This window comes from Schistocerca serialis, chromosome 3 (assembly GCF_023864345.2).
Source record: "Schistocerca serialis cubense isolate TAMUIC-IGC-003099 chromosome 3, iqSchSeri2.2, whole genome shotgun sequence".
Lineage (NCBI taxonomy): Eukaryota > Metazoa > Arthropoda > Insecta > Orthoptera > Acrididae > Schistocerca > Schistocerca serialis.
In genome coordinates this window covers 356339073-356352656 of record NC_064640.1, presented here as the reverse complement: position 1 = coordinate 356352656, position 13584 = coordinate 356339073, and the positions used below count along the sequence as shown (strand labels likewise).

The 13584-nt window shown below is 39.3% G+C and overlaps 1 protein-coding gene across 1 annotated transcript in view; it reads left to right on the top strand.

Annotated features, from left to right (window-relative positions):
- The window catches only part of LOC126470162 (katanin p60 ATPase-containing subunit A-like 1), a 31667-nt gene extending 20531 nt beyond the window's left edge, over positions 1–11136 (top strand). The window contains exons 2-3 of the mRNA XM_050097789.1: positions 7897–8023; positions 10938–11136. Coding sequence (XP_049953746.1) covers positions 7897–8023; positions 10938–11136 — 326 coding nt within the window. The remainder of the gene's footprint in view (positions 1–7896; positions 8024–10937) is intronic.
- Positions 11137–13584: the final 2448 nt, after the last annotated feature.

Below are 13584 nucleotides of genomic sequence, written 5' to 3'. Positions count from 1 at the left end.
TCCTTGATGGTCTTGAACAGCAGTGTACGATTTCCTTTGAAAACTGTATTTCCTTCTCTTTTCTTTGCCACGTAATCCAGTATGTTTTTAATATTGCTTTTAGACTTCAGTTTAGGATATCTTTTCAGAAGCTTGTCGTATGTGTCGAAACCTCTTACGTAATAATCATCGTACATGTTCTCGAGTGTGTTGTCATCAAACGCCGTGATGATACTTGCAACTTTAACCTTCTTCTTAGGAGACGGTTGGTATTCACTGTCACTGCTTCCATCGCCTCTTCCCGCACTTGCCGTAGCACTACCGTTTGCAATGAGTTGTTCGTCATTATCATCCCTATCATCATCATTATGTGTTAGTGTAAAAACAGTATCTGTTTCTAACTTATGCTCATATTTCTGCGCTATAATAGACACCAGAAAACATGCGAATGATTCGTCTTCTACACCAATAACATCTTCGCGAAGAAGGGTTCTTCGTAACTTCTTCTCAACCAATCGCAATACATTAGCAGGATTGATTATCAATCGCCGACCCATCTGACGCTTCAATACACAAATAATGTCACAAAACGCAACTTTAGAGGCACGCTGCACCGTCCCTACTGGTCCCGACTGGCGTACCGGCAGGTCAGAGTGCAATGCGGCATGGCATACGCAGTGCCTCTAACGGACGACTGCAGAGTTTTGCAGATGCGGGAGTATCAATAGTGCAATAAGAGACCTTTACATTATTTCTCACACGATTTTGGTGTATTTGTGTTTGTTCGAGCCCAAGTACTTTCCTGGTCAGTGGCAAGAAGCAACACAGTTCAATGCAGAAATACATACACATTGCGTGAAAAGATGTAATAAAGTTGAATAACATTACTGTCAAAAGCTGCTAAATGGAGGTCCCCATAAACCCATTGGATTATACAGCTTATACAGCTGTCTCACAGCCAGCCACAGGTTTCAAGTCCGTCATTACATTGCTAGCTGTGAGACGGACCGAGCAGCTATAGCGCCTCCTTAGTGTTTCTTCTTCGCTGTTACTAGATGGCATGAATGTAATATACCATTGGAAAGTTGAGAAATCGGTCTGTTTGGTGGTGAGTACCACACACGATTTCTTTCGATATTTTACGAGTTTTAAGCAAACACTTTCAGGTTTTGTTTGGTTTATTCTCCCCAATCCCATCAAGAAAACACCCCCCAGAAGTTGTGCAGTGTGTAAAGCAAGGAAGAAGAAAAGTGATACACGATATGAATGTGAGAAACTCTAGTGGCGTTGAACATGCCTGCAATTTTCGGGTATATCACACCAACAAAAACTTCTAAAACAGTATTATCTTCACTCCTCAACAATTCAATAAATAGTGAGGATAGATTTATAAAGAACTGTAATAAAAAATATATATAACTTTGAGGAAAGTTTGTAAGACAACATATGATGATTTTCGTAAATTTAAATAGTAAATGTATGGTCAACTGTGGGAAAAATATTAGTAAGTCACTGGGTGAAATGGGAGAAAGATGAAGAATGGATGTGAACTAAAATAAAGTAGGATATGAGAAATATACTTAAAATGCACTTAAACTGGGCAGTTTACATTCGTATTCGTAGGCAGGAGCAAATGTCAACAGAACACTATGCAGCAAAACCAATTTCTGTTTTATATGAAACGAAAACAAATATGGAATTATTTACTCCAACAATCAATACAGATGCAAGCAAAAATCGAGCAGAATACAATCAGCTTATTCACAGTGCAGTTCAAAGAGTGCAATACACACAGGAAGTCATATATCAGGAACACAATGCGATGAAACCCACTTCCGTTTACTGCGAAACGAAATGAAATACGGAAGACATTAAATCACTCGATAAGAAAGCGAGATGATGTACTGATAATTTTGCAGTGCTCCAAATGTCATGGCAGAGAATCGAGGTCATGTTACCGGAAGTCCCCCCAATGTGAATTTCAACCCCCCCCCCACCCTCCCACTACACACACATCGCTCTGCTGAGACTACCAGACACTGACTATGCGAGAACTGTCTCCAGTGTTCACGAGATCCAAATTGAATCACATAACTGTAGTACTTATGACGGGGCAAAACTGCACTAGAATGTTGGCTCCCACAAAGATAATGCACTAAGACTTATACAAAAAACCTTAAGATAGTAAACACTAGTCTAGAAAGTAAAATACAAAGGTACAATTCACTTTTTCGAAGAAATACGTGGGAACAAAAATTAAACTATGCACTGTGAATAAAACAAACTAATATCGCTCCAGGTGCGTCTGTGGAAGGGGTGCCGCAAAAATGCGTGAAAGGACCAGAGCTGTCACGACGGTCCCACGTGGCACGCACACATGCGAGTCAGCAGAACAAGCAACGGCAGTGCGAACTGAGCTGTCGTATAGTACAGACGCGAATTTCGAGATTCTGTAATTTCAGTCCGCGGATCAGGAGGGTCGAGCTTAACGCGAGCTCCCCACAGACTCATACGGATCTTTGTTTTTCACTCTCCCTTTGCTTCATCATGTCTGCGAAACACACAGCACCCCCACGATCACGAGAAAAAGATTCGTTTTGTTCCGGACATGCTTCCACTGTTCTCCTGCCCTCACACAACCAGACGACGCGCTCGTCACCGAGGAGGGTACACCGTCTGGGGTCGGTGTTCGAGCGGAACTGTTATGCAAAGACAATTATCGCGATCGACGGTTAATGGACATTGCGAATCAATTTCATTTTTGTCACTTGTTCATTTACTCATTTGACAAAATAATTTTCGGAAAGTGTACTTATCAATTTCCTGTTACCACACCGTCGAACAAAGTGCGTGGGTGTCAGTAAAGTCGGATCGCTCTACAACTGACATGTAAGCGGCGATACCCACACGTTCCCGCTTCACTGGTGACCCCAACACGATCGCTACGCTAAATACGCGGTGATGAACTTTCATCAGTGTGAGTGATGCAGAACCACAAGTGATCTAACGCTTTCGTCCTCGCGTATGAAGAGTGAGTTCACGAACAAAACTTCGTGAACTAGGCGCTAAAGCAAGGTGACAGCTTTGGAAGAATTGCAAAAGACAATAGACAGTGTACAACAGACAATACTTGAGCTGCTAGTGCGCAACCAGAGACTGGAGAACAAGTTTATGGGAGTGGCAGAAAGCACAGGATGTGTATTTTGGTTAGGCTGCCCTCCATTTGGCCCTGTGGCCCAATCATGTGGTTCAGCCAAGTGGAGGCAGTTTTCATGAGCAACATCACCTGTGACCTCGCCAAATTTGGACATGTCATGAGCCAGCTAGATCAAGACTATGCAGCCAAAGTGTGGGATATCACCACCACGCCGACATAGTCTTCATATAAGTGACTAACAGAGGAGTTAATAAGGTGAATTGCATCACTGCGGGAACAACAGGTGAATCAGTTGCTGCGACAACAGGAGAGATTAGATTAGATTAGATTAGATTAGATTAATACTAGTTCCATGGATCATGAATACGATATTTTGTAATGATGTGGAACGAGTCAAATTTTCCAATACATGACATAATTAAGTTAATTTAACAACATAATTAAGTTAATATAACAACTTTTTTATTTTTTGTTTTTTTTAATTTTTTTAATAATTTTTTTGTTTGGTTTTTTTCTTTTTTTTCTTAATTTATATCTAAAAATTCCTCTATGGAGTAGAAGGAGTTGTCATTCAGAAATTCCTTTAATTTCTTCTTAAATACTTGTTGGTTATCTGTCAGACTTTTGATACTATTTGGTAAGTGACCAAAGACTTTAGTGGCAGTATAATTCACCCCTTTCTGTGCCAAAATTATATTTAATATTGAATAGTGAAGATCATCCTTTCTCCTAGTATTGTAGTTATGCACACTACTATTACTTTTCAATTGGGTTTGGTTGTTAATAACAAATTTCATAAGAGAGTATATATACTGAGAAGCTACTGTGAATATCTCTAGATCCTTAAATAAATGTCTGCAGGATGATCTTGGGTGGACTCCAGCTATTATTCTGACTACACGCTTTTGTGCAATAAATATTTTATTCCTCAGTGATGAATTACCTCAAAATATGATGCCATATGCAAGCAATGAGTGAAAATAGACGTAGTAAGCTAATTTACTAAGATGTTTATCACCAAAATTTGTAATGACCCTTATTGCATAAGTAGCTGAACTCAAACGTTTCAGCAGATCATCAATGTGTTTCTTCCAATTTAATCTCACATCAATGGACACACCTAAAAATTTTCAGTATTCTACCATAGCTATATGCTTCTGATTAAGGTCTATATTTATTAATGGCGTCATACCATTTACTGTACGGAAGTGTATCTACTGTGTCTTATCAAAATTCAGTGAGAGTCCGTTTACAAGGAACCACTTAGTAATTTTCTGAAAGACATTATTGACAATTTCATCAGTTAATTCTTGTTTGTCAGGTGTGATTACTATACTTGTATCATCAGCAAAGAGAACTAACTTTGCCTCTTCATGAATATAGAATGGCAAGTTATTAATATATATTAAGAACAACAACAGACCCAAGACTGACCCTTGTGGAACCCCATTCTTGATAGTTCCCCAGTTTGAGGAATGTGCTGATCTTTGCATATTATGAGAACTCCTTATTTCAATGTGCAATGACAGGAGGCCATCGCAGTTCCTGCGCCATTTTCAGAGCCTCGCACAGTCCGACATGGTCCTAGACTTGCTATTGCGTGCTGTCTGGATGCGCAGCCTTCCAGCACAAGTGCAAGCAGCCATTGCTGCACAAACAGAAATGCAGCTGGACACTGTCATGGACTTGGCTGATAGGGTGTGTGACGCACCGGCAACAACACCCAATACCACCGCCGTGGCAGCCTACAATGCTGTCGCCGTGCCTGCAAATTTGGCTTTGTGGTGATATGTGTCTCCCGTAGTCACCAGTACAGATGCCAACCTGCCCTACCTAGTTCGAGACCTGGCCGCAAAGGTGGCAGTACACAGGTCGACCAGTTGGCACACTCACAAACAGAGAGCAGCAGTCCTCATAGTGGCACAGATTTCGATACCACCGATCTGGCTCCCACCACCATCAGCGTGTTACCAGCCATTCTGGTGGTAAGCCGACAACATTAGAGCATCAGCTGAGTGGGCACTGCTGGTATCATTCCTGCTTTAGCTATAAAGCGACAAAGTGTCGGCCTCTCTGCTTGCACCCAAATGCCAGCTGCAAATGGGCCTAGGTTCACCCAGCTGCAGTGCAATATCCAGGCATCTCCTCAAAATGGAATGGCCTAGCAGCGTGAAGTACCTCATCTGCACAGGTTCCAATCTGTCTCTTTCCCCTTGATTTATGCTAAGAGCTTGCTGGAAGGCCTAGACAATCTCTTATGGTGGCAAACAACTCAACAATAAAAATGTACAACACTTGTCACAGAAATTTGGATCCTGGACTGTGTCGCACCTTTCCTTGTAAGTTTGTTGTGGCTGATGTCAACAAACCAATCCGGGGTGCGAATTTCCTTGGTCACAACAACATATTAGCTGACATTACAAGTGCCCTTCTGATTTGACAACAAATTTGAAAATAGAGTTACAGTAACAGCTGGCTGCCTCGTTCAGTGTTAAACTAGTGAAGTTCCCCAGACCATATGCAGATATACTGGACAAATTTCCAGAGCGCACTTGTCTGCCTTGTTCACTGAGGCATGTCGAACATTCAGCAGTCCACCACATTATGACTACATGTGGACCACCAACCTCATGCTGTCCACATCAACTTGCACCCGAGTGACTTGCTGTAGTAAAGGCTGAGTTCGAGGCCGTGTTGTGACAGTGCATTGTTCGTCCACCATGTAGCCAATGGTCCTCTGCCTTGCAATTTGTGCCAAAGAAAGATAATTTTTGGTGCCCATGAGGAGATTGGTTGGTTGGTTGGTTTTGGGGAAGGAGACCAGACAGCGAGGTCATCGGTCTCATCGGATTAGAGAAGGACGGGGAAGGAAGTCGGCCGTGCCATGCCCATGAGGAGACTACCTACCTTAAATGCACAAACGGTGCCAGACCGATACCTCAAACCACGCCTATAGAATTGTCGCCACGCCTTGGTGGGCTCTGTTATACTTAGCAAAATTAACTGCACGAAGGTGTTCATGCAGATCCCTGTGGTACCTGAAGACATTCAGAAAACAGTAATTATAATGCCCTTCATTCTTTTTGAAAGCTTATACTTGTCATTCGGTCTACAGAATATTGCCCAGACATAGCAGCATTTACTGGATGGCATTTTATGAGGCATATTTGTGGTATTTTATGTACCTCACTGATATCCTCATCTATTCAAAGTCATCTGAATGCCATCACTGCCACATAACGACCATCTTTCAGTGGCTGAGCGAGGCCGGCATAGTCATTAATCCCTCAAAAATTATGTTTGGGGTCACAGAAATTGAGTTTCAAGGGCATTTACTCAGAGCCACTACTGGGTAAGGTGCAGGGGATGTTGAACAAGGTGCACCCACTGACACACAAAGGCTTACGCCACTATCTTGACATGATAAATTTTTATCGGTGCCATCTGCCTAATGCCACCACATTGCTGGAACCTCTGACTGTGGTGCTACGTGGTCCTACCTTGAAGCCGGCCAGTGTGGCAGTGCGGTTCTAGGCACTTCAGTCTGGAACTGCGTGACCGCTACGGTCGCAGGTTCGAATCCTACCTCGGGCATGGATGTATGTGATGTCCTTAGGTTAGTTAGGTTTAAGTAGTTCTAAGTTCTAGGGGACTGATGACCACAGATGTTAAGTCCCATAGTGCTCAGAGCCATTTGAACCATTTTTTCCTACCTTGAAGGGTGAGACCCTTGTTAACTGGTAGTATGCAATGGAGAGAGGATCTATTAACTTCAAACGAAGCCTTGCAGAAGTGACACTGCTCTCTCACCTGGTGCACGACGCTCAACTGGCTGTGGTCATGAATGCTAGCCAGACAGCTATAGGTGCAGTGCTTCAACAGCGCATTGGCAGCAGCTGGCAGATGCTCAGTTTCTTCTCATGGAAGCTTTCAGAGTGGCAACACACATGGAGTGCTAAGGATTGTGAGTTGCTTGCATTGTTCAAGGCAGTAAAATTCTGCCGCCTATCAGTAGAAGCTCATCCCTTTGTAATTTTCACCAACCACAAGCCCCTAACTCACGTATTTCAGTACAATAATACCACGTGTACGCCACACCAATACTGGCAGTTGGAGTACGTGTCACAGTTCTTCACGGACATCCTCCATTACCACAATAAAGAAAAATTTTAATGGAGCAAAAAATAGTACATTCATAGTGAAAAATGCAACAGGAAATGACAGTGAAAGGAAGTTTGTTGACATTAATCAATAGCAGTTGAAACAGAAACAGCAGTATCTTTCATAAATATAATACAACAGTGAAAAATGACATTTCCTAACATTTATACAAACCTAGCAATGCACAGGAAGGAGTAAATTATCCAGCTGTTGGCTCTCTTCCAAGATTTGTGTAGTGATCTTGAGGATGTTATGCGTATAAAATAATTTTGAAAACAAATTACTCTACACAGAGTATATGCAGAGTTTGTTCTACTGGACAAGTGAAGACTATGTTATGTATCTTAAACCCACTGCATCATTTGAGCACATTCCGTAAACTGACTTAGAGACAGTGGATGTTGTAAAGAGTTTGGTGTATCCACACAGTCTGTGTTACTGATGAGAATTAATTCGCCTTCATTACACAGAATAAATCCTATGTTATTTGTATGTGGCAGTTTCTTCCTTTCCAATTTCTCTTTCACAGACTTTGTGTAATGGACCCTTTTTTACACAGATTGTCATTACTGATATCAGGATGTTTCATGTTGTTTCAGATGAAACAAGATCTGCCTTGGTGAAACTATGCCTAGAAGGAGTAAATATTGATCCTCCTCTAGATACTAACAAAGTTGCTGACAGCCTTAAGGGCTACACAGGATCAGACATAAGTAATGTATGTAGGTAAGTAAAATACAATTTGTTGAAAATCAAAGTACACTAATAAGGCAGAACATTATGACCATCTTTCTTCCATTTAAATGAGGGAAGCTGATAACCAAAGCAACTTGACAAATATGATTTTCCAGTGAATATCACAGATGTGACATGGCTTGAAAAATGAAACAGTGCTGGAGGAGATAATAGTGCTTGAGAGCACACAATTCATGATTCATGATTGCTCATGTCTTTCTGCACCCATGTGTGTGCACTAATTTATCCATTGACACCAGTACATATTATGTCATTCAGCATTACAGGATTCACCTTAGAAAATAGTGTAAGAGAAATGTGTTATCTTCTCTAATAAATCAGGCTTCTTGTTTCATTATGTTAAATGATGCACCAGAACATACTGGCATCTTGGAGATCACCTGAACAACACACACATCATGAGACATACATAAATAGGCCAGTGATCACAATACCATGTTATGAGTGGCATCCATCTGTGTTTACCTCAGCATTACACAAGGCAATTAGTAATATCCCTGTTATGATCAAGTTTTTATGCCAGTGGTTGACTCACAGAAAATTACATGAATGATCAGTATATTCTTGCTTATAAATGTAGACTGTCACTAATAAAATACTAAATAAAGTAGTTAAACATATTAGTAATAGTATTAACTGAAAGACTTTGAATATTCTGTACTACTGTCAGTCATGCTGCATGGCAGCTTATGTAACAGTGACCCAACTGCTAATGGTTGACACAGTAATTTCATTTCATAAATAACAACAGGTCACACTTATCTCTGTAACATAATAGACCATTATATGAATAAATCACTGCTCACTGTTATGATTTAAGCTACTTCATGAAACCATCATTTTCTCATATATCATATAACAAATTAGAGTTAATAAGTCCGACAGACAACAAGCAGCCTTGTTTAACTTTCAAAGAGGAAAAATTCTGCGCAGTATGAAGCATGAATTATGGATGCCAGTATGGAATCAGAGGACAATTGAGCCACAGGCTAAAATCCTACCTACATGACAGACAAGAGAAAATAATCTCAGATGGGATCAACATGTAGGTAAGAGGGCTGGAGTCCAAATGGGGAATGGTAAATTATGGAGCCCTACAAGACTCTGTCATCAGTCACCTGCTATTTCTTATCCACAATCATTGTGATACACTATAAAACATCCACAGATGTAGAGTTTAATGCCATATTATTACTTGCAGATGTTCTGAACTGGTTCACAGTAAATTCCCTGACAATAAACCTCATCAAAACCAATTATATTTACCTCCATTCTAATCAGGAAAGCCCATAAGAAATTAACACTGCACTTGAGAGCCATCAGATACAGTGGGCATATTGTTTGAAATAATTAGGCATACTAATGAATAACAGGTTTAACTGTGAACATCACATCCTTCAAATCTTGAAAAGGATAATCTCCCAACTCTGAGACATCAACGTCTCAAAATCTGCTTATTTTGGTTACTTCCAGTCACTCATCTTGTGCGGCAGTTCACTGATACTGAAAGAAGTCTTTATCATCCAGAGAAAGATTGTCAGAGTGGTGTGTGGACTGCCTCTAAAAATTTCATGTCCTAATCTTTTGACGCAAATAGAGATATTAATTACTACCTCTCAAAATCTCTTTTTGATCATGCCATTCATGCGTCACAATACTTCTCAATATGAAATAAATGAATGAGTACTGCCATCGCCATAACACAAGAAGGAAATGTGGCATACAATAAAACTTGAAGAATTTTCTCTAGTGCAAAAATGTGTAAAATGCACTAGCACAAAAATCTTGAACTCACCTCCAAGTCATATTAAATCCCTACAAGGCAGTAACTGAATGTTTAAAAGTAAGCTGGAGCAGTTTCATCTTGAAAAAGTTTCTGTTCTCTAGACAAATTCTTTAACAGACACAGGTAAGAGCATTTTCCATATCTACCTGTGTTTTGCTGTTTTATTGTCTCTTTCTTCTTTCATTAGATCTTATAAATCACATTGTGTCCTGTAAGTTATAAAGATGGTTACTGTATTTTATAAATCAAAGGCTGTGTTTAGGTAATATCTGAAATTTACATTTTAAACTCTGTATTGACATAAACATACAAAATGAGTTAACAGTTTCAAGTCATTCCACAAGCATGTGTGATCACACAATAATGGATAAATGGAATGTGTATTAGAATAAATAAATAAAAACACATTCCACTATTTCTCTGGCAATTTCAGTTTCTATCTACAGTGAAAGGAATTTTTCCTCATCACATAATAAGTATTCTCAATGGGTTACAACTTAGATGACATTGCAGGCCAATGGATAGAGATCATAGCTTTTCAACAAGCTGTGTGTTAAGTAAACATTGGATTTAAAATGGTGAAAAATTGCAGTGTATATCATGCAATGAAATAGCAATAAATGGTACAGTTGGACAGTTGTAATATATCACTGTCTATCTCACAGCCTCTAGTGAACACAATAAGTGATAACAAACAGTAACTGGTGTCACATCAGACTGTAGCACTTGATATTTCTGACACATGATGCTTATGAACCAGTACTAATTACCTGTTGTGCTTTGCAGTGACAATCATTGCTGTTGTCAGAATGGTATAGAAACTTGAAGCGGGCAAGATCAGAGAAAATAATGCTTGCTCAGTTTAGTTGTACCAGACATTTGAGTATTGACTCAGATGCAAATTGATGCTGAGGATTCAAACACAAATGGCAGAATGTCACCTATGTTGTGGTACTGAGTTATGGATTCTAATGTGTTATAGATTCCAGAGCTCAGTATAAAATGCATGAAATGTTACTAAAAAAACCACCCCACTTGATCCTGAAACAGTAAATTAAACCTTTGTGTAATTATGCATGTTTTGTGTGCTCTTCTCAGGGATGCTGCCCTTATGGCAATGAGGCATAAAATATGTGGCAGGAGTCCAGAAGAAATTAAGAAAATCAAGAAAGAAGATGTTGATCTACCAGTAACTATGCAGGATTTTGATGAAGCATTAACAAGATGTAAAAAAAGTGTATCAGCAGGAGACATTGCAAAATATGAAGTTTGGATGGAAGAATTTGGATCTTGCTAGAGACCTTGAAGTGGTGATTATTTTTTATGAAGTGTAAAATGACATGTGATATAATTTTCTAGCATGTTCAGACTGAAATAAAGATTATCCATGTATGGTATTCTTAAACTAATCTTTCCCATACTCACTAACCATTATTACTGATTTGCTCATTTTTTGAAACAAAATATTTAATAATTGTGTCTGGACTATTTGTTAAGATTTGCTGTGGTGTGTTCTATAGAATCGAACAAAGATATGAAAATTGTTTTGCCTCATTCTCATTAAGAAGAAAGAATTCTTATTGTAGCGTTTGGCTGTCAGCGTTAGTCCTATGTACTTTATATGGGCAGTTTTCTGGTATCAGAATGAGCCCAAGGAGCTTTAGAATGCATAATATATTTTTTCCTTATCCCTTTTCATACATTATTTTTTAACTTAATCATTTTTCATTGTTGCATATTCTAAACTTTTTTAAATTGTTGTTCCTAACCAACCTATGGTATACACTATAAGAGATATGGGATAAATGATATATTAGCATCATAAATACCAGAAATATTTATGTGAAATGGATGAGTACCCCAAAAACATGTAGTTTACATGTCTACATCTACATCTACATCTACATTTATACTCTGCAAGCCACCCAAAGGTGTGTGGCGGAGGGCATTTTACGTGCCACTGTCATTACCTCCCTTTCCTGTTCCAGTCTTGTTGAACTTCATGCATATATGTTAAGTTATTGAGCCAGCCATGCAGTTTGTATACAAATGCACTGTGCTAACACCCAAATCTGTACATAAATCAAAATGAACCAAATCCAAAGAAAACACATTAGGTTGGCTAATGATGGTGTCACACACTGCGTGGTGCCTATTGGAGTACAAATGTAAATGACATACACATTACTAGGACCAAAATTGATAAAGTACAAGAAATTCTAGGACATATTAGCTTAAAAATATGTTGTAGAAAACTTAAGTAATGACCAGTACAATTGGTGATGCACCACAAATTTGTATAAAATACAAAGATAACAAAGTACACAAATTTAAGTACCTTGGGGAGATCATCAAAGAAAATTGAGTGAAAAAAGAAGCACTTTGGAAGTGAATGCAAGAACTCAACAAAGCATATCAGGCATAAAAGCAATCTAAAACACAAAGTCATCTCCTGAAAGACATCGATAAATTATTGTGAAACCATTTTGTATTGTCTCAGTCAGAACCAAATGGACGAGTCACAATATTTTTTTCCCATTATTTTGCACTTAGGAGAACTGTCCTACTTCCACAGTGATGTCAAAGGGGTGGGGGAAAACTGTGTAGCAAAATTTGGCTCTTTTGAGTTTCCCACCACCTTTTGATTTTCGCACCATTTTGCACTTATAGCAGTTTACCTATGTCAGAAGGATGGGGGAGGGGACAAAATCTGTCAGAGTTGCATGGCATCATTAACGATGATGTAGATGAGGGGGAAATCTAGCAAAAATGCAGACTATCCTGAAACTGGCCTAGCCCAACTACTGAAGAATTCATTAATCAGCAGTTATGGGCATTATTGAGGAAAGTATCAATCCGGTGGAGCACCTGTGGTGATCATCCCCAAAAAAGAGTGTGTATGGATAGCTCAAAATCATATCAGTTTTGTTTTAGTTACAGATAACTCAGTAGTCGCATGATTACAGGTGCTTATCTGATCTCAACTGTAGCAGAAACTATGGATAATTTTGGATAGACTCCACCATGGACTTAAAGAGTGGTTATCACCAGCTAGAAGCAATACTGGAAGACCAGCCAAAAATGCATTTATTGTTCCTATGGGTAACTACCAATACTGGTATATGCCATTTGGATTAAAGAATGTGGCAGCCACATTTCAGCATTTGCCACAGGGATTTTAGCAAGGTTTGAAAGCAAGGAAGTGTACGGTACATTTGGATGACGTTGCTGACCTTGCTCAGGATATGGAAGAACAAGTGCTACTGTTAATGAAGGTGTCTGACAGTTGCGCACAGCACATCTAAGACTGAGTATTGAAACATGTGATTAATCATGAAGAGGTCTGGACTGATGGTAGTTGGTAAGGGCCATGCAAGATTTTCTGCACTGTGTTCTGAGGAAGAGCTATAGTAGTTTTTGGTTTTATTGAATTGTTATAGAAAGTTCAATGTGAAATTTGCAGAGGTAGCATGGCCACTTACTCACCAACTGAGAAAAGGAATGATGTGTCATTGTACATCAGAGTGCAGGGATGCAGTCAGTAAATTAAAAGAATTGTTAAGATCTTGTACAGTGTTGATTTTTTCAAACTATGAAAATGAATTTGTATTGTCATATGATGCAAGCAATAATTTGCTTAGCTGTTTATTGAGTTAGGAAGTGGACAGAGCAGAGCAGGCAGTTGCCTATTCCTCACATTGATTGAATACATTGTAAAGAATTTACTCTAAAACAAAAAAGGAAA